This window comes from Protopterus annectens, chromosome 17.part0 (genome assembly GCF_019279795.1).
Source record: "Protopterus annectens isolate FY-2018-M chromosome 17.part0, PAN1.0, whole genome shotgun sequence".
Classification (NCBI taxonomy): Eukaryota; Metazoa; Chordata; order Ceratodontiformes; family Protopteridae; genus Protopterus; species Protopterus annectens.
The window spans coordinates 85375561-85398537 of NC_056751.1; the positions used below are offsets into that span (position 1 = coordinate 85375561).

The 22977-nt window shown below is 41.3% G+C and overlaps 1 protein-coding gene across 1 annotated transcript in view; it reads left to right on the forward strand.

The window, feature by feature from the left end:
- Positions 1-22977, forward strand: part of LOC122791689 (glyoxylate reductase/hydroxypyruvate reductase-like) — a 348466-nt gene that overhangs the window by 140549 nt on the left and 184940 nt on the right. The window contains exon 5 of the mRNA XM_044059582.1: positions 3025-3113. Coding sequence (XP_043915517.1) covers positions 3025-3113 — 89 coding nt within the window. The remainder of the gene's footprint in view (positions 1-3024; positions 3114-22977) is intronic.

The window sequence follows — 22977 nt, forward strand, 5'->3', positions numbered from 1 at the left end:
AGACCTCCTGTCAAGAATGTGGTTCCTCCGTGGGACCTAACCTTAGTCCTCCAGACTCTTAACTGGCCCCCCTTTGAGCCTGCAGCTTCGGTTGACTTAAAGTTTTTGTCTTGGAAAACTGTCTTGATTGCTATTACCTCAGCTAGAAGGGTATCGGAGCTTCAGGCCCTTTGTACCAAACCTCCGTATCTTGTCTTCCATAAGAACAGAGTATCCCTCAGGACTAATCCTTCCTTTTTACCTAAAGTGGCCTCCGAGGCCAACATCAACCAATCCATTAATCTGCCTGTTTTCTTCCCTAACTACCAGAACAAAGGGGAGTACAGACTACATTCATTAGATGTGCATAGACAATTGCGCTTTTATTTGCACAGAACAGCTGCCTCTTGCAAGTCAGAGCAGCTCTTTGTTTCCTTTGCTAAGCCATCCTTGGGTAAGCCAGTAATGAAGGTGATTCTAGCTAGGTGGATATCTCACTGCAATTTGCTCACGTACAAAATTTCTGGTCGGCCTGAGCCCGTGGGGGTTCGTGCTCATTCTACCCGTTCTATGGCTACCTCTGCTGCCTTTTGGTCAGGGGTTCCCTTGGATGACATTTATTCTGCGGCTACTTGGGCTTCATCTCATACCTTTATTTCCCATTAGAAATTAGATCTGATATCCAGAGGGAGGGCAGCCTTTGGCTCTGCAGTGCTCCGGAATATTCTTCCTTGAGGGCCTCCCAATTTCTTGGTAGCTGGGGACTATGTCCCACAGGTTGCTGATCAAATGAAGTTAACTACTTCAGATAAAGAATTTATGTACTCACCATAACGTTCCATCTGAGTTGGTAACTTCATTTGTCAGCAACTGACCCCCCCCTCCTTCCCCCTAACCTGGAGTTCGTTACCTAAATGATTGAATGATTCACCCTTGGTATGTATCAGGTTAGGATGTTCAGGTTTTTTGTTTGTCTTGCTGTTGTCTACTATTTGGGCAAACTCTATCTGAGGACTGGAGGGAGGTAGCAGGGTATTATGGGTAAGGGGGAGGAGCTTGGAGCTCAGATCACTAGCTTGGAAAGCTGCCAGTCCGGATCGGATCCGATACCCACAGGTTGCTGACAAATGAAGTTACCTACTCAGATGGAATGTTATGGTGAGTGCATAACATGTTATGGCTCACCCTGAGCATAAATTCACTTTCTCTGTCTTGCAACAAATTGCATTAGATCCAAGAGGAGGGCCATGGCAACTTATCCTTGAACAACAGGAAACTTTTTGGCAAATAAGGACCTCAGCCTACTCCCCCCCCCCCCAGGTCTAAATGAGTTTACATCTATTAAATGTATTTTGAAGCTTGGGGCATTATGTAGATAATTGGCAAATACATAGAATATGTTAGCAAGATGGGCAAGCAGTCACTAAAAACTAGCAATGAATGGTTATTTAAATATGAAAACCTAATATGATAATATAGTGTTATTTTTGAGTGAGTAGATATATACATGCAATGTTTTAAGTATGAACTTGGTGATAGATTGTTAATAAATGTTTTTCCTGATGGTTTATATATGCAAAGCATATTTTGTTAAATTTTAGAAGGTTAGCTTAATTGAAAGCTCTTTTAATTTTTTTATGAGTAGCAAATGATTGGTAATTAAATAATAAGTAATCACAGGCAAGCATATAAAAAGTTTGCTAGTTATGTGGTAAAAGTTGTCTGAAGAAGTGGGGACATTGATCTCCACGAAAGCGCTCACATTAAAAGTTTGAATTTTACTGCCCGAGTACTGAGCCCCTTCTGTTCTGCTAGCTTGCTACATTTTGGATTTCTACAGTTTAAGGTTTTTTTTGGTGGTTTTCTGCAACGTTACTATTTACATTTCTTAATATAATTCAATGTTCTTTCCTTTTTGTCTATACCTCTAAGGACATTTACATTCCATGATAATATTGACAAGTAGCCATTCTTTTGAAAGTGGATTTCCAACATGCACACACTGTTTGGGAGGGTTGATCTTTTAAGCAGTTGTTTCTTCTCATCTCCACATATTTTCCAAACTGTTTGCTTCAGTGAAAACTCTCAAAAAAAAAAAACTAAATAAATTTTCAGAATTCCTCAATCCTTTAACTTCAACAAATGATATTTCCCCTTCCAGATTGGAACAACTGCCCCAAAGTGACAGCTATACTCACTGGTGTAATCTAATCGAAGATTAGGTTACCCATGCTAAAGCACATGTTAAAGCCTGTGTTGCCATATACATGATTGTGTCTGTCCTTTTATCTCCATTCCTCTCCTTCAATAAACTCTAACTTTTAGCTGTGACAAAAAGTACAATGGCTACCTTTAAATAAATTGTGAAGAGTTTTATTAAATGCATTAAAACAGTGACTGTTTGAGAGCTTACTGCTTCGTATTCACTTCCCTCAGTTTCAGACTTTATTTTTCACTGAACCGCTTGCAACTGTGCCTTTTATATGGTACATTTCTCAAGAGAGAGAGAGCGCAAAAATCTCAAGTTTAATTGCTTGCACAAGTGAACCTTCAACATTTTGAAACGTGCGTGTGTGTGTGTGTGTGTGTGTGTGTGTGTGTGTGTGTGTGTGTGTGTGTGTGTGTGTGTGTGTAAACAGACTTACTGAGGCAAACTAGTAGCAGAATCAAAAAGACACTATAGGCCTGAAAAAATGTGTTTCTAAGGTGGTAATACTGAGTGCTGCTAAGAGGCTTTAAGTTCTTGCTTGAGTTTTTTTTTCAGACAGTAGTTTGTCAGTACTTTCACTTTTTGTAATATAATGCTATTGTAGTAGGTCTTCTTTGGGATCATACATTTCCCTTTCACCTGGTTTCCTCCACAGTCCAAGTTCATTAACTCTGATAGCAGTGAGTGATTTACACAATAATATTACTCTGTTTTACAGTACCTTTATTTCTATTGCTGTATGTTCTTGTAGGTGTAGTCCATAAGAGCAGTAGCTGTGACTATTTTTAACTACATTTTCAGACATTTATGAATTAAGCCCCTTTTATCTTCCACAGTGGTGGTTGGAGCTCCTGGAAACCACTCTGGATGTGTGGTTATCAGTTATCACAAAGCACTGTAGGAATCATCGGACTTGGAAGAATAGGTAAGGACTGCAAAATACTAACTCATTTATGATATTTTCTATACAGTTTATTTTATTTTCAGCTTTGCTCTATTTTAAATTTCAGAATTGTTTAATACTTGAATAGCTTTGTGTATGAACTTAAATTTATTGAAGAATATTTTTGAGACTGTTTACACACAAAATGGTGCAGATACGGCCTGGGGTATTATAATGCATGAGGCCTACTTTTGTGCTGTCTCTAATGTACATTGACTAAGTGTTTTGCTGTGTTTATTTTGGGATTTAATGTTTTTTTTTAAGTTCAGAACATAACAGTATTTGTAGGACTGACAGTTATTTTAATAGTCTCTCAATTAGTCAGATGGAAGGACTAGTTAACTTGTTTGTGTAAGAAAAAAAATTTTGAAAAGTAGCCTGTGTGGAGTTGAAGATAAAATAATTTAGTTAGAGGCCTGTATAAAATACAAAATGACCAAATATAGTTATGTGTTCCCCTTTCTCTAGATGACTCTTTCCCCTCTGAGATGTGTCTGTGTGTGCGTCTGTGTAAATCCTCATTGTCTTTATTTGGTTACTTTGTTGTGGTTACTGGGACATTCCAGCTGGACATAACCCATTTATAGTACCGGCATTGGGAAAAAAGCTGCAATACACATAGAAATAATATATAATAATCATACAAAAAAGCGGGCAGAGGTATCTATTACATTGTTGTAGCATAGGAAGGACATACACAGCTAAATATGCACAGCAGTTTAAAGTAGAGTTAAGCTGATCAGAATAAACAGTAAAATATAGTGAAAAAGAATGAAAGTACAGCAGGGGAAATAGGGAGCGAATTTTAGAGGGTCGACGTGTTTGTAATGGGAAAGGAAAGCAAGGCAGAAAGGGTAGGACTGGAGTTAAACAGAGGTAAGAGATGCAGAGTAGAGCAAAAGGAAATGTAGAGTTAGAGAGGAAACATGAGACAAGGCTGTGAAAGTAGAATATGATAGCCAATGATGAGTGAAATACTGAATAAAACAGCAAAACAAAGATGGTCAAAATAATGAGTACTTCATCTCTCATCACTGTAGCAGTGCTAGAACTAAATTATCAAATGAATAGAGGGAAATAAAAAAAGATTTGTTAGTGACACCCCTTTAGAATAAGGCTTGGCATATCACATTAAGAAATAAAGAAATGGAAAGGCATTGAAAGTGGAAAAAAATGTATATTTTAAGAAATATCTGTTTGATTGATATCCTTTATTTCTAGTGTTGCAGTACTGACATGTGGGAGATCCTCCGCCGCAAGCGACACAATGTCTGACCAGCATACAACAGCTTTTAGCTACTGCAAGTACATGAGACGTCGCACATATGGCTCGTCAAACGTCAGCCATAAAAAGACGTCCACATGTACAATCCTCAGAACTTCTCTGCTGCCATTCAGAATTCTTGATTTGTACATCAGTCTGCTGCCTGCTTCTGTTTGCTGCTTCCAGATTTCAGATAAGTGTCCCATTGTGGTTTACATTTTTGCTGCTGCCGTTTTTGTTTAGTTCATGTCATCCATTAAGGGCAAGTAAAGGTGTGGAAGGCAAATTCCACATGAGGACAGTCACAATCTTTTTCTTTTTTCTCTAGGCTGAAATCATGACCGACACTCCTTTGCTGTTTGTAAGGCCTGTATCGCAAAGACTTTACAAGCAGTCTTTCTGGTTTGAGTCTTTAGAGAATCAACGTGTGAAAAGACTAGTTAAGGATATTATGGAGAGTTCTGTGGGTTTTTCAGTTAAGATAACTTTGAAGAGGAAGGTCAGTAAGCCTAGGCCTGCTTTCTCCTCTGCTGCACCTCTTTCCTTCAACATATCTCTTGAGGTTAGTGAAGACCCAGCGGTATGTTGGGAGGTTGGATCTTGCTTTTTTTTGCGGGTACCACATGGGAGGCTGTTAAAGAATCTGACCTAGGCACATCCTCAGAGGCAGTGCAGATGTCTTTATCAGATGGTCAAGGGGAAGCATGGCTTGTAATGTCAGAAGAGTTCAAAGATGTACCTCAGACTCTTGTTATGGAAGAAGTCCCATTGTCGGTCGTTGAAGACAGGCCTTTACCTGGCCCTTCAACTTGCTATAAGGCAGAGGTCGTGCTAAAAAAAAATAAAAAAAACATCTTCCGACCCATAAATCGCCTCAGTCAGATTGGGATACGTTTTCACAGGGATTGATTAAGGCTTTAATGGCTCTTAAGCCTCCTTCTGCTGTTTCTGCTCCCTCCTTTAGTTCTGCTGTTAGAAGAGTTAGAGAACAGGAGTTTTCAGAGGATGAGTCTTCATCTGATGAGGGGAGTCCTTAGCATGTTTTCATTCAGATTACATCTCCTTTAGAATTTGCTTCACCTGAGGAAGAATTCAATGGTGCAGATTCTCCAGTGGAAGGAATATCACATCAACAAAGAATAAAAGAAAGGGAAAGAGAAAGACGGTGAAAAAAATGCACATTTTAAGATATCCATTTGTTTTGTACAGAAAGCCTAAAATCAGAAGTATGCCCGCTTCCATTGTCAGAATACAGTTGTTCTGCCCCAGGCATTCAGGCACGTCACTGTTCTGCTGTTCACCACCTACTTTTAGTATATTCCAGGGCACGACTGTCCTCCAGATTTAGGATTTCTGCAAGTCTGTTTCCCTTCAGCTGCTTCTTGCATTCTCCATCACCATCCATTATATTTGCAGCTGATAACACAACCTGTCCAGATCCTCTCCTTATTTTCACTTTTCTCTCCAAATTTGTTTTTTAACTTATTTACTTGTACCCTTAGCCTTCATGTCCCTTCACATTTAAGTAACGGATGTATATGCTGTTTCAGCATAGTCTTTGTTCTTGCATGTGTACAGTTTCACATGTGGCTGTAGAGGTTCCTTTTATAGTGGAAGGATAAACCCAGTATGTCTTGGATACACACTTCAAGCTCGGCTTCCCATCGTGCCATTTGCTGTTCAGTGCTGCTGTTTTACACTAGATTTTATAATTTTGCATTACTATTGTTTGAGCTTACGTGTGTGCAAATTCACTTTGTTGAATGTAAATTTTTTTCAGTTTGTGTAAACATGGTTCATTTAATGTATCTTTAGCTAATGTTTGCAACAGTGCTGTGTTATAAATGTATGACTGTAATTTACTGTCATGTTATGTCTTGTTCAACAAATTTATGTATTGTACTTCTCTGTCCCTTTGGGGTCTGTGTTGGGGATGAAAAGTGTTTTAAGAACCAGTCCACCTACCTAGTTAACGAATATCAATTAATAAATAATATTCCTCCTTCGTCCTCCCTGTGGCATCTCCATTTAGTCTTGTATGGTTTCTTATCACCAAAGTTTATAACTAGCTTTGGAATTAAATTTCTTTTGCTTAGAAACCCAATTATTGAAGTTTGTGTTCCTGTGTAGTGAAACAAGTAACAAGACTGTCATCCCCAGGCAACCTGTGCTGCTTTTAAAGAATTCGTCAACTTCCTTTAAGATATCACTGATAAGTGATAGACACAAAATGGTGCAAACACTGCTTTTGCCAAGCAAATAAAACAGAGTAAAAGTCAAAATAAAAATGTGTTGAAACCCCGATATTAAAGTCCTAAATTTAGTCACCCCCACTCTCATTGAATGCCATCTTGAATTTGAGTGATGTGCAGAAGTGTGCCAGTAAAGAACACTCCCACAGCCAATGCGGATTAAGTTCCATTAATGTGCAGCCTGGTAAGCAAAAGAGCAAAATCCTAGATGTATCCAGCAACACCTGTGCAACCACTAGCAGTCTCTCTGAAGATGGAACACAAATTCCAGGGGGTGCAGTAATGAGCTCCACCAGGTAAGGGATACCTAACACCGAGATTATGAATATGTAAATGGACCAGAAGTCAAAGCAGAACAGGTATACTGTCATGGTATTGTGGTGTACCAGTAAGTAGCTAGGCAACAAAGTTTTGCATCAGCTACAGTCCTACTCTGTACTGGGATGTCCTAGGAAAGAGTATTACAGTAATAAAGGTGAGAAGAGACTGTTGCATGGACAGCTGCTGAAAGGTCAGCTTAAAGAAACATTTGCTTGATTCTGGAGATGAAAACATGAAGATTTAGCAACAGTTGACATCTGGTCCTTCAATTATCTAGGATCACACCTAGGTCACACACCTTGTTGTCAGATTCAGGTTTATTATTGCTGTAGAAAACACCCAAAGGAAATGGTGTGGCCAGCCAATCTCTCAAAGTTAAATGAACTGCCCATGTACCAACCCCAATTAATCCCCATAACAACACCCTAACTCAACAGCAATGTACTAGCTTCTTGCTCACAAATGCTTGCAATGGCAATCTTGTTCTGTACATTTCTTTGTAATAGTGTTGCTGTAATCCGCCTATTTATTATTTTTATATTCTACTACTTACTGTTAAAATTCTTGAGGGAAGCACCTTACTTTTGTAGTATCTGCTTGTTATTTATGTGTTGCTTGGTATGTATGTTTTTATCTGCACAATTGGAGCTTTTCTCCTGTATTACTTTGTAAAACCGTAGTATGAATGTATGTTTTTGTCTGTATGTTTAGAGCTCTTCTTCCCGGGCCTCTGCTGAAAATGGACATGCATCCAGTCGGACTATCCCAGTCAACAAATGTAAAATAAACTGTTGTGGCCTCAGTTTTGGATATATTCAGCTTTAGCCAGTTAAAGAAAAGCCATTGATAAATGACTTCCTAATCATCAACAAGGGAATACCTGCTATGTCATGGTGTGCTATCCCATGTCATTTTAATTTTCTAGTGGGAGCAGATGCAGTGTCAAACGTCAGGGGCTTAAGCTCAACCCCAGTGGTAGTCCACAATACAGAGGGAATGGAGCAAAGTATTTATCCCCAAAGTCACTCTAACTTTGGCAGGTAAGATGAGATTTTCAACAAGTCTAAGACCATAGAAGAGATCACATTAAAACTGAATCTGCTTGATCAAGATGCTGTGGTCTAGCACCAAATGCTGCTGAGAGATTGAACAGAACCGTGACAGAATAGAAGCAGTTTTCTGGCTAGCAGGCCTGTCATTAGCTACCCAAATAAGAACAATCGTGTCCTGTGGCCTGAGAAGAATGCAGTTTCATAGGGTCCCATGAACACAGTAATTAATTGTAAGATAAACTGAAGATGTGCATAGACAACTTTCTCAGTAGCTTTACCTAGGAAAGGAAAGTTGGAGATTAGATGGACAGTATCCCTATATTATGGAAGCTTTCTTAAGAACTGGGAAATGAGCTTCTTTTAAGGCACTTGGCGTGGTGGAACACTCTTCATCAAGGATACTGCAGTCAAATAAATCATTGGTCCTAGCATATCAGCATGGCTTGAAAGAGTCTAGAGGGACATGGATTAAACCTGCAAGTCATGGAGTACATGCCTGAGATCACAGCTAAGAACTCAACATAATAGGGGATAGTGTAAAGTTCAGGATGAACAGCCCCTGTCATTGACTAGGGTAGTTGCCCATAAGTTTCTGTGGGTAGAAGTGGAGATCAAATAGATGCAATCCTGTCATCAAAATTAAAAATGCTCAACTTACACTGATGCGATTTATTTAACATTTGTTAACTGGGAAAGTCCGACTTAGAACTAAGCCAGTTTTCAGCGGAGGCCCAGGGAGAAATGCTCCAGATGCATGTCTTTGTAACATGGGAGGAAACCGGTGCACCTGGAGGAAACACACACGAATGCAGGGAGGACATGCAGACTCTGCACAGAGGGCACTCCAGCCGAGAATCGACTGGAGAACCTCTTGCTGTGAGGCAACAATACTACTGCAATACCACTGCACCATCCATGTGATGATAGGTGTTTAGTTTTTTGCTGATAAGTTGCTGTCTTGTACGACGCATGCAAGCTTTCTTGCACTTTGCTTTGAGCGCTACATAAGCGACGGAGATCTGTAGAGGTCCTGCTTCAGGATGGACTCTACAGAAGAGTAATTTTAGGCCCCTGACTTTTGGCCGTGTTCGTTTCCACTAGCGAATCTGATCAGAAGGAGAGGCTTGGCATACTGTGACACTGTGAATGGCACTAGGTCTGCAGTAATTTGGCTGGAATCCTTCTTACTGGAGTTCACTGATGTTCTCATTAAATTGGGAGAAGCAAGGTGGGTGACATGAGAATAGGCTAGTTTGCACACTGCTAGTATAACTACATGCATGAAAGAATATACAGTTTACACATGTATATACTTTGTCACTTATAACAAGGGCTGCAGTTTGTGTGGTTGTGTGCTGGAGGTTGTGACCAAATAGAATTGATTTCGGCAATCTAAACAAGCCAAGAGAAGTCTTTGGTATAAGGATTGCATTAAGTCATAGTTTTGTATCTGATAAATAACAAGCGTAATAGACTATATATTTGTATCTGATAAATATACATATTAAGTGAATTTAAATATTGTGAAGAATTTTACAAACTGTACAAAGTAATTCTTCACCACTTTAAAAGTTCAGTAGCACTGAAAAGGATTTTCTTGGACTCCATATGAAAAACTCTTTTATCTTGAAAAATAAAAATCTACAAATTTCTTCAACCTTATTCTTTGCATATAAAGCTATTCAGTCATAATGGAAGTATTATGAGAGTCGTTTTCCATTTTGACAATGCAAAAGCAACTGTGTTCAGCACATTTCTTCTTTCCATAAGTAAGCAAACCAAATTCTGTTAAGACATATGGTAAAGGACAAACTGGAAACTGACAACAGGGAATGAGGCAACACTTGCAGAACCCTATAACTTTGGCCTCAAACTTTTATTTGCAACTGGACATATTTACCAAATGTATACGAAGAGAAATGCTACCAAGCAATGAATTTGGTATAACTTCATATAAACCTGAAAGGCTGAGCCCAGCTGTTTTGGCACAGAGAGACAAAGCTCTGCCTGTGAACCGGATGACCCAAGTTTAATAGTGGGTGAGACAGTGGAAGAAATGCATGGGAAATGATGGAAGTGAGGAGCCTGCACTGGTTCATCCATCCTTGGGGCAGAAGTGGCAGTTCCAAGCAGCTAATAACCATCCTGCAAGTCTTGGCACTGAAATAGCCAGCACTGAGTATGTGAGCTTGACAGTCCAAAGCCAGTGATGGTAGACCTTGTAACTTGTAGAGTGGATCATGCATAAGCAAAGGGAGAAGATGTTGCATACCCCACAGTGATGCTGGTGCTATGTGATACCCCGCAGGGATGCTGGTGCTCATGTGATACCCCGCAGGGATGCTGGTGCTCATGTCAGTCATCAGGAACAGGGTTAGTTCCCTTAGTAAAAACTCTGTCATTGCTGGGATACTGGTGAGGGAACTAGCAACTTCTATGGTGTATAGATGGTGGCCCCTCCAGATGATGCTTGCTTCAGTACTGGAACAACCGATGTTCTTGGTGTTTCACTGTTGCAGTCATTACATTTAGGTTATCTTCTTGCAGGTAGCCCTCAGTCGGCCTGATTAACAAAGTCATGGGTCCTACGTCAGTTGCTGTCCATTCTTCCATGACGTCAGGTCGTCAGGGGTATTAAACATGCAGCCGATGCCATTACATCAGTCTTTCTTGCCGTGCGGTGCCCGAAGCAGAAGTAGTTCGCAAGTGCCGGTCAGCAGACTCCTAAAATTTTCATTTTCGAGTTTCAGAACTGAAGTTTTCTACTAAAGCTAAGTACCCCATTGGGGAAACTTTTTCTTGCTCCTTACCGATGTCAGTAAAAGTTAATAATTGCATTACTTGTGGAAAGCAAATACCTCATAAATATTTTCATCCGTACTGTATTCTTGCCTAGGCCCTGACCACGATGTACCTTGCTGTCGGTTTTGTGCTTTATTTAATCAGCGCACTATCCGTCGTCGGTATATTTTCACCTCTAAATATTTTGGTTCTTGGATTAATTATCCAGAAATGTCGGTTAGCCATCCGACTACCGGGATTCCGAAAAAATGCAAAGATAAAGACAGAGACAGGCCGCCGAGGTCCAAACCTGCCGATGGCGCTTTTAAGCCAGTCGCCATTTCGCCGGTACTCTGGCGCTTTCGCAGCCCCTGATACCCAGGCCTCTACTGAGACCTATTCGGAGTCCGGTATGCCGCGAGATGCTTCAACTATGGAACCCGTGGATGTCTCTACCTTGGATGGGTCCGGAGCCGCTGTGTAGGCACCAGCTTCTGTGGGTGTATTCAGACCTATGGACTTGCATACTAAACCAACACCTCCTTCTTTACTTAGGCCTAAATCTCGATCCATGCCTAAAATATCGACGCCCAGGCCACATGCTCAGGCCACTATGCCTAAAAAACAAATAAGAATGGCTGAAGATCTAATAACTCTAATCAGGGTTAGCCAATCCCCCCCCCCCCCTTCTAAGAGGCCTAGGACTGAAGTTGATTATGAATATTCTGATCAGGATTCTGTTTTTTCTGATTCTTCTGATGATATGGATTTGCCCTTATCTACTTATGAAGATTCTGATGCAGAGGACCCCATTCCCTCTGCTTCCCCTCCTGAGGATTTTTCTTTTGGGGAAACCTTATATACTATAAGGGAGCATTTCCACTGGGAAAGCCAGGATTTTTCTGATTCAAAAAAGAGGCTTAGACATTTCCCTCTTCTGCCTCAGCATAGGCCTTTAGCTATTCTTCCTAAACTAGACATTGTTGATGATGCTTTTTCGGAATCTAGTTTGGCCCCTGATTCCCTGCCTCCTGCTCCCAGAAAACCTGACAGATACTACAGGGTCCCTGAGTCCCACAAGTTCCTTTTTAAAAATCCTATTGCAGATCCAGAGACTATTTCACAGGGGCCCAAGGGCATTAAGGCTTCTACTGCTAAAAATCCTACCCCTTCTGATAGAGACTCCAGGGCACTGGGATAGATGGGGTAAGAAGGTTTACACTTCTGCAACCTTGGCCATTAGGGCTTTAAACTGCCAGTTTCATAATTTAAAGTATCAGCAACATGTTATTGGACTGCTTAAACAGAAAATTATGTTGATTCCTGACTGTGTGGAAATTAAAGAATTACAGGATTTAATGCATTCTGCTGAACAAGTTGGAAAACTTACTTTACAATGTGGTTTTGATTCATTAGAGGCCTCTTGCAGGCTGCTGTTACTGGGTCTGTGCTCAGAAGGCATGCTTGGCTTAAGGAGCAATCTTTGCCTGATCATGTTAAATCTAAATTGTTGGATGTTCGTTTAAATCAGGCGCACCTGTTTGGCAACAAGGCTGAGGAATGAGGAAGTTCTTAAAAAGATGGAAGATAAAGCTAAATTTTACAAGTTCAGCCTCCTAGATTTAGTAGGCACTGGCCCTCTAAGAATTGGTCCTTTCCAGTCCCTTCCAGGTCTTCTCAAGCCAAACCCAGACACAGCAAAAACCACAGGTTTCAGTCCCAGGGGACACACAGAACTAAGCAGTGGGGGGCCTCCACTTCCAAATCTGGGAATAATAAGTCTCCCCCCTATGGTTAACTGTCTCAATTACTTCCTTTTAAAACTTCCAAGCACTTGTCAACTGACTGCCCCTTTGGGGGGGGGGGGAGATTGCTCTTCATGCAAAGAATTGGGAACTCATTACACAGGACAATTGGGTTTTAAATATAGTGTCCGAGGGATACAGATTTCACTTTCACTTGTTGCCAACACCAAGCGGGTGGCCGTACCTACCCCCAAATAAGTGGGCAGAGGCCCAAAAACATGTACTTTCCCTCTTAAGCATGGGGGCTATTCAACTGGTACTAGAAGAGGAAAAGGGGCAAGAGTTTTCCTGGTACCCAGAAAAGACAATTCATGGCGTCCTATCCTGGACCCGTCTACTCTAAACACCTTTTTGGAGATGCCAAAATTCAAGATGCTGACTCTTCACCAATTAGTTCCTATGCTAGGCAAAGATGTCTGATTGGCAACACTAGATTTAAAAGAAGCATACCTGAACATCCCAATCAGGGAATCTTACAGAAGATACCTAAGCTTCAAAGCAGGCTACACGCACTATTAGTTCTCTGCACTGGCCTTTGGTTTATCTACTGCACCCAGGGTATTCTCAAAGTGCCTAGATCCAGTTATTGCATTTTGCAGACAAAGAAATATTCAAATATACCCATACCTGGACGACTGACTAATTCAGGCAGAAAGCCAGGACAAACTTTTGAATCATCGGGCCTTTGTACAAAGGTTTATAACTTGTCTGGGGTACACCATAAATGAAAAGAAATCACACCTGGTACCCTGTCAACAAATTATATTCCTGGGAGCAAGCTTGAATACAACTTCTCAGATGGCTTACCTCATGCCAGAGAAACATTAATTTGACAACCTACTTCAAACAGTGGCCACAAAAACCCTGCTATCTGCAAGACAAATACTGCAAGCCTTGGGGTTGATGGCCTCCTGCATTCTTCTAATTCCATATGCAAGACTGCATATGAGGAAACTACAGTGGTATCTAAAAAGCCTATAGTATCAACATTCTCAGGATCTAGAAACTATTCCTATCATACCTTGCCTACGCCTGGAGTTACAAGGGACTACCTTTCACACCACCCCCTGCCACCCAAACACTAACAGACTCGTCAGACTATGCATGAGGGGCTCACCTGGCAGGGAAGTGCATTCAGGGCAAATAGAACCCAAGTCAAATGCACCTGCAAATCAATCAAAAAGAAATGTTAGCTGTACAGAATGCTCTGACAGCCTTCAAGGACCACATTCTTCCAGGACAACTAATGGTAAAGACAACACCACTGTTATGTGGTACATAACCAAGCAGGGGGGGGTACACATTCTTACCCCTTCTGCAGACTAGCCATGGCACTGTGGAACACAGCCTTGAGCTACCAAGTGCACCTTACAAGCTCCATTCCTGCCAGAAAAATTAAATACACTGGCAGATGGACTAAGCAGAAACCTCATGGACCCACACAAGTGGAAACTGGAACCAAGAATTTTCAACATGTTGACAAGCAAATGGGGGAGCCCAGATATAGACCTGTTTGCCTCTTCCCAGAACTACCAATTGAACAAATTTTGCAAAAGGACTCCTCACAAACAAGCCTGGAAAGTGAATACTCTGTCCTTCAGCTGGAAAAACCTATCGGCCTATACCTTCCCCCCACTGTCTCTGCTCTCCAAAGTACTACTAAAAATCAAACCGGACAAACCAAGGATGATTTTGACTGCTCCAGACTGGCCACGCCAACACTGGTACCCCCTCCTGCGCAGTGTGTCACGGTTATTCCCATGGCACCTGCCTCAGACTCCTTCCCTGTTGTCTCAGCAGGAGAACCAGATTCTGCACCCTCAGCTTCTAGCACTGAACCTTGCAGCCTGGCTAATTACATAATCTCTCCTTTACCATCCCTCAGTAAACCTGTGATGGATATCATTTTAGAGGCAAGGAGGCCTAGTACTAGAAAAGCTTATGCTGAAAAAATGGAAAAGATTCTGTGCCTGGAACCAATCTCAAGGGATGAGCAGAGCAGCGCCCAACTTACCTCAGATTTTACAATACTTAACTGAGATGTTTCACCAAGAGCCTGTCTTTTTCCTTCATTATAATCCACACCTCAGCCATTTCAGCTCATTATAACACAGAACCTCCCCACTTCTCTCATCCACTGCTCAAGCAGTTCCTCAGAGGGGCCAAAAATTTGAGAACACCCAGGAGAGCCCCAACCCCAGCCTGGGACCTTAATTTTGTTTTGGAGAAACTCACTCTACCACCTTTCGAGCCAGCTGCTACTGCAGATTTAAAATTTCTTTCTTGGAAAACAGCTTTCCTTTTAGCAATCACTTTGGCTAGAAGGGTATCTGAATTACAGGCGGCAGTGGAGCCTTTCACCATCTTTCATGCTGACAGGGTGTCCCTCAGAACCAATCCATCCTTCATGCCCAAGGTGGTATCCAGTGTGGCTCTTAATCAGTCCATTCATTTGCCAACCTTCTTTCCCAATCCACAGAATAAAGGGGAATGGATACTGCATTCCTTAGATGTGCACAGACAACTTAGATTCTACTTGGACAGGACAAAGGAAATCTGAACAACTGCTGGTGGCATTTGCTGCAGGGGCAGGGGGGAAGGCTATTTCAAAGCAAACCATTAATAAATGGATAAGCCATTGCATTCAGTTCTGCTGTAAGCACCCTGGAAAACCTATCCCCCAGGAGAGCAGACCTCACTCCACCAGGGCTGCATCTACCTCTGCAGCCTTTCTCAGAGGTGTCCCTACCCGGGACATCTAGAAGCTGCTACCTGGAGTTCTGTACATACTTTCACCAAGCATTATCATTTGACAATTTTCTCTAAATCCAGAGCTGGCTTTGCCACTGCAGTCTTGTAGCTGGTCCTAATGCTATCTAAATTCCTCCTCCCAGCCATAGCTTTGGTAATCTACCCAAATGACTGCAACAGTGAAACATGAACATAGTACAGTTGTGTACACTTACCATAAATGTAGATGTTAGTGTATTCATTGTTGCAGTCCTGGTTACCCTCTCTCCAGACCCCTAACTTCTTTTGGCTATACCTCTACTTTCCTTTACTATGCTTAAAAGCCTTTTTGGTGTATTTGCTTTTTTGTTGGAGGTATGTCATTGTACTTTTATATTTAATTGCTTCCCATTAGGGGGGCACCTGACATCTGGGGCAAGAAAAACTGATGTAATGGCATCCATCGGCAGAATGTTTTATACCCCTGACGACCTGACATCATGGAAGAAGGGACGGCAACTGACACAGGACCCAAGACTTTGTTAAACAGGCCGACTGAGGGTTACCGGCAAGCAGATAACCCAAATGTAATGACTGCAACAGTGAATACACTCTTAACATCTACATTTATGGTAAGTGTACACAACTGTACTTTTATTCCACTGGTTCCTGTGGTCCATATCATTGGATACTTTATGTCACAGCTTTGTCTTGTGGAGTTAGCTTTGCAACCGTTCCCCAAGTCCTGTGTTTTCTGTTGAGAAGTGTTCTCATGTTGAGGACAACCATCAAAAATGAACAGCAGAGACAGATGCCTGAGCACAAGCCTGTGCATACTTAGTTGCAAGTGAACAGCTTTCCGATTTCCTCACTAGGCCTAGTACTTTCACAGTCCTTGTATGGATCTTGAATTATATAATTTGTAAGAATCAGTGTCATTAATTTTTTTGATCCCCTTTGATTTCTTCTTCATCAATTTAATACAGGGACCATAATCTTTTGGGCCATTTGCAGACCTAATGTGGGGCTGAACATACTAGCCTGAGTTGGTTTGTCTCCTGCCCCTCCGAACGTATTCTGTAGCTATTGCCTAGGGATTAACGCATTATCCCACTCGCATTATTTCTGAGGTCCTAAAGGGTTCCATTCAGGGTCTTCTGCTTTTCTCCTAATATATGCTTAGGGAGAGGTATTTCAGTATCACTGTTGTGCAGGTGATAATTGACTTCATCTCTCCTTTTCTTGGTACAGAAGGTCTAGACTGTATTCCTGGGTAAGGTTTGGAACACATCTAGACTTTGATTATTTGTAATGTTCTAAAGCTCATCCCTTCCCAAGACATTGGCCCTGGTCATTCATGCCACTGAAGAATTCCAGCTGTTTGGGTTTAAAACCTGCCATTCATTGTAATAATAAACTGAAATTCATGGGTAACATGATGAATTTTGACAGTGTGTAATAATGTTGAGACTTAATAAATCATGTGTCATCTGTTGTCAGATCATCATATTTACTCTTGAAGAAAGTATGTCTGCATTAAATACCTTCTTCCACCACATTGTCTCTTTGTAGTCGTGTATGCCTTTGTCTCTTCTTGCTTTGATTTTTGTAATTTGTTGTACATAGGACTTCTAGGCTTCCTAACATTCAAATTGGCCAATTATAGCTGGTGTAGGACTCGGAGGTTCTCCTAGCAACCTTCACACAACTCCAGTTTTGCAATGGCAGTTCAGTCCCGTGTCATTATTACACTTCATATTACTAATGTATTTAGCCCTACTTGAACTTTGACTATCCTCTGAAGGTGATCTTTGTCCCTTACTGTCGTAAAAGACCTTTGCATTCTTTCCCGGGTTGTAAGATGTCCCAGTAGTGTGGCTAGACATATCTTGTGCACATTCGTTTTGCTGTCCATTACTGTCTCTGGAACTGCCTCCCAGTGATGAGGAAGACTTCCGTGCTGGCCAGTAGGTGACTGTTAATAGCTAGCTGGTGTGAACTGTTGGGAACAGGATAAATGAGCTTAAGCTTAAATAATCACTGCATTACATTAAGATGTTCAGTGTCATGGGCACATGCCCACCCTGAAATGTGGAGACTTCCAGAAAATGATTTATGGAAATGACTCATCCTAAGGATCTGGCATGGAGGGTTTCCTTTACATTGCCAGGGGTATTCTACACAAAGTAAAGTGCAGCACAGTATAGTTACTGCTCAGTAAAATGCTTCACAGTAGTAGACCCCTTGAAAACCGGCCTTGATAGATTTATTCATAGGAACAGACTAAAGTCACAGCTAACTAATGTTTTACAAGTGTGATATGAACTCTGTGCTGCAAAGAATAACCATCTTTATTCAAGAAAACTGGAGTATCTATCTTACCGTATTGAGAATGACATGAGTTTGTTAAAAATAAATATATCTATTAATTAAACGAATACTTCTTGCAAAACAGTATAAGCAGCTTCAAATCAAGGGTTAACAGTGCTGACCGAGTACATGTCTGACATGATACCATGTTCTAACATAAACAGTTTGTAAAATCTAAAAAGGAGCACTTTAGTTAAGTGGATATGTATTCATACTGCTGTGCAGAATGAAATGGGCTTAACTGTAACTGGAAGCAGACCACCACTTGTTTTGTAAAAGATCAATCTGTCGTGCTGAGTTTGTTTTGTTGGCATTCCTAATAAAAAATGGAGACAAGATATGGAATATGAAGAGAAATTGAAAAATGTACAGGCATGCAACTAACAATTTCTGTTTTTAAATTGTGCTGCACACTGAAAGGTGATTTTAAAGTTATTAGCCATTGCAAACATGCATATTTATCTTACGTCAAACCTTCTACTGTTCTTGTATATGCTAATGCAGTTCAAGGTATGTATTTTCATTCTTGTTAAAAATGCAAGTATCCTGACTTGGTACATTTATGTAAAGTCCACGGTCATTTTTTTCTCTCTGAGATTTTAAAAGTCTGAATTTAGGGCAGAAGGTAAATCTTCTGCTTCTTTCTTTGAGGTAAATTGACAACTGCTTCTGAAATATTAAAGGAGCTCAGAGCTAGTGGTTTTCTTTAAGATCATGATGTACCCTGATGGACTATATAGAGAGAGACATTATGGAGCTCTCAGACTGTGTCTTAGGCTGGTATGAGTCTAGCATTGAACAATATATTACCATCACAGAGGATTATGTCACTGTGTGAGCAAATGATGATTGATTTCAACAATTGGCTGCCATTCTGTTGTCATTCTAAGGAGATTCAAGGTTTGCCAGTGTGGGAAGTCATGGTTAAAAGGCCACTTGCTTTGCCAAGGATGATCTGCTCCTTTTCCCTCTAGGCTTTCAAATGCTGGCTAAAACTTTATCCACCCCATAGTACCTTTTTTAGGCAATGTCAAATTGACAAAACTGTCGACGTAGCAACGTCAGCTCAACTGAACTTCAAGGTGTTACTGCTCAATGCCAGGAACTTAAATGAAAGACTACACTCTAAGCCCTCATCACACTAGACATCTGTGCAGTTACCGAGACATAGTTATAGCAGCAGAGAGTACCCCAGCTATGCAAAATTTCAGTGCCTTCCACAATTTAGACCCATAGCTGCACAAACAGGGGCTAAAGGTGCCGGTGTCTCAATATATTTCAGTAACAAGCATACCTCTTGGGTGGTCAAACAGGATGACAGGTTGGAATTCCTCCATGTGCAGATCACCATAGACAAAATCCCGTACCATATCCTTGCCAGTTATATAGGTCACCCTCCATGTCCAAAGAAGCTCACACTGCATATTTGGACTACTGGGGGACACTTCCAACCTAATGCAGTTACCCTTGTGAAGACCGGGAGAATCTTACTCTGCCTGAAATTTACAGGCACAGTGATTCTTGTCCTTTGTAAATACAGACACCAAAAACCTGTAATGTAGTTGTGTATAGCATGCAACCCTAGAAAATCAATAATGGGGTTCACGTAGTCCCAGGGGAGCAAATGCTTTTAAACATTTCCTTAGTTAATACTCTTGGCACAAGCCAGGTTGAAAAAAACACAATAAATTTAGTCAAAAATAGTTTTGCCCCTTCCACTCTGGACTTCTTCAGAACAAAACTGAACCAAACCCAGTAGTTTGAGATAATGTATATTTAATCAATGAAATAATCAAACAATTATACCTTCAAAACCTTTTAAAAAATAGGGCATACATAAAGGATGCTTTAATCTTAAATCATACAAAGTTTGCAAAAAATAAATATGTACATTAAAACTAAAAGCAACAGTTAAAAATGCATCATGTTGCTAAGTAACTACCAGTTTTGAGAAATACAGAATTCAGATCATGGGATGATTGTGAACCATAAACAAAGTCATAATTTAACAGCTCTCATTTTTGGAATAGAATAAATTAGAAATGTTTTCTTTCAGACGTGGTAGTGTAGTCACATCAATCCGAATTTGCCAAACTAATTCTCAATATTCTGTTCTGTTCCCCAGCTGTCCACCTCTTAAGTTAGGATGTATTTTTTTCAAGAATACCAAATTCAGACTTAGTGAAACCCTCACAAACCAGGGAATGTTTGCGTAGTGCATCCCCTGTACCAAAGCTGAAACATGAACTGATTTTTGCTGAAGAGTTGCAAGATTCTTCCCCACCAAAATGTTGTCTTCTGTTTTCCTAAGTTTGTAGTGACTAGCAAGTAACTGAATTTTGTACAAATTGTCAGTTTCCACTGATAAAAGTCTATTTATTTATTTATTTATTCATTCGTTCATTCTTTGTTGACCGGGTTAGTCTGAGTAGACTAGTAGCCTCTCTTCAGGGGAGACCAGATGTGTTTTTTGTACTACTAGGGGAAATTTGGCCAGAGCATCAGGGAACTTTTTTAGTATGCATCAGGGATCTTTTACATCCAGTTGAGCTACTGCTAAATGAAGCAAATGGGATCTCTGTTAAAACGTTTCATCTGAAGGATGACACCCCCTCTTATGCTGCACAACAGTATCAGCAATCTATCTACCTGGTATGGAAATAGAACCCACAACCTTCTGCACAAAAGGCATGCATGCTGCCTGCTATGTCACTGACACTCATGACAACCCTAAAAATTACAGAACTAGTCTGTTGTAAGGCAAGGTGCCAGATCACTGATATTTACAATATTAATTTAAAAGTCTGGGGGAGATAGTTATGTATTGTATACAGGAAAAAAAGAGCAAGAAAATATTTATTTCTATGATTCTTATGCATTAACCTCTAGGTGAGAGGATAGTTCATATATAAACTGACATCTACCTATGAAGTAGATGTTTTTCCTTTTTGTTTCTTTACTGGATATTGTTGCCATTCTATATCTGGTATAAATGGTTTGCATTTTTTTATTACTATATATAAAACAAAAACTTGCATTTTAGCATAGAGCCATAACACATTTTATTCAGTTATTTTCTTGCATTGTCAAATGTTTATTTAACATTAACATTAGTGCTAAAGTATTGTATTATTGCATCACATGATAAATTGATTTAAATGTATAGAGTAAGCATAGTTTATCACAACTGATAGTTTTCGTTTTTTCTCCGAAACCATTTAATTGGCATTGTATTTTAAATGGATTAAATTTTCTGCATTTGGTTCTAGTATTTTGTTTGGAAGTGAATTCTTATTTTTTTCATATTCATGTCCTTCACCTTCGCTTCACCCAACTTTCTGTGGTAACATCCTAAAAACCATTAATGCTATATCTGAAGTTGTTAACTTCATTTTATCTGCAACCTGTGGGTATTCGGATCCATATCGGATCTGAGCCGGCAACTTATTTTCTAGCATCTGCTCCGAGCTCCTCCCCCTACCCATAATACACCATCATCTCTTATCTTCCCTCAGATCTCGTTTGCCACGCCATAGTGAGCATCGGGGTCTCCTTTACTCTGAGCTTCAGGGATAAGTAATTTAGTTGTTTCTATATTGTGTGTAAGTGGTCGTTAGTTTTCCTTCCCTCCCCTTCTTTACAGTGTATGCTGTTTGGTTATAGTTTAAAAAAAAAAAATTTTTTTTCGTTCTGAGAAGTTTCTAGGCCCACTTCCCTTCAGTGTGTACTAGCGTATTGTGTTCCCTCTTTAGGGAGTAGCAATTAGTTTTTAGACTATGGCTGATCAGCTTAAGTCAGTTTTCAAAAAATGCTCTCCCCGGCTGATGGTGTAATTTGTTTGGGAGTGCCCCATTTGCCCACCCAGTGTACAATCTGTGCAGGCTTCAACCTGAGGGCCCTCAGGGATAGGAAGGCCAAATTGGTTGCCAAGGGTCTTCTCCCTGCCTCCATGCTGGATTCTGCCATGGCCTCGGTCTCCGGTACTCCCGCCCAACCATCCACTCTGACAGGGACATAAACTCCCACTCATTCTGGTGTTGGGGAAGATAGACAAGAAAAAGAAAAGGCAAAAGAGAGAAAAAGAAAAGGACAGAAAAAGGCACAAGGAAGACAGAGAGGAAGAGGGATGGGGCTTGCAAGAGGTCTCTGGATAGGGAACCCTTCCCTTCTCCACCATCCAAGACTTTGAGGCCAGCTTCTCCAAGGCTCCGCTCACCCAGTTTCTCGCCGGAGCCAATGGAATCTTCTGATCCGAGGCCTTCCTCACCCTTCCTGTGCAGACCAGCCAGAGAGGCGACCAACTCGGAGCCTATCGGACTTGGACATGGACAGGATGATGCTGAGATTCATTCATACCCAAACACAGGAATCCTGCCAGGCCCCTCTCTCTCTGGAGGGGGGACCTCCATGCCTTTTTTCTGCCCCATCTCTCCTTCCCTGATCTGTGCGGCTGCTTTGGGGTTTTTGGATCCAAGACTCTTTTTGGAGCTGGTAGCTCTGTGCTGACTGTTCCTCCAACCTTGACTCTGGCTGTTACCTTGAGTTCCTCGGATACGGCTAGTTCTGATCCAAGCGACTCTCGGAACCATGGACAGGGAGTCGGACCTGAGGGAATGGTTCCATCTTCGGCTCTGACTTTTTCAGATTCGAACCATTCCCTTGGACCTCAAGCTACCCTTGCCTCGGCTTCGATCCCCGCTTCGGACCCGTGGAGAGCTTCTTCCTTGCTGGGTGCCAAGGAGGTATGCTCTCCTTTGACATTCAAAGTGGTGGAGAGGGTTCTCTCCCAGGGATTGAGACCTTAGCCCATCTCTTCGGATTCCACCCAGACTCCACTGGATTTGGTGACGACTCCCTTCATCCTGTCTCAAGGACAGCCCATGCCAGAGGAGCTCCAGATTATTCCCCTTGAGGAACCCCCCACGGCTCACAAGTCCTCTTCAGAGTCCCACTGAAGAGGGCCCCCGTAAGCACTAGTGCAAAAGGAGGCACTTGGACTCCCCTGAGTCCCTCAGTATGGACACAGATTTAGATGGAGAAGGTTCCCCAAGGTCACCTCCTGAAGATGTCTCCTTCGGAGACATCATGGAGATCCTTCGCCAGAGGGGAGGTTGGTCAACCCCAAAACCTTCTACGTATGAGTTCGTGTTCCTGGAGGCCTTTGGCATGGGCCCATCTACTTCCTGGGTGTCCCCGCCAGCGGACCCCTTGGTGGACCTTATCACCACATGAGCATGGAAGGAGCCTGACACCATATGAGCATGGAAGGAG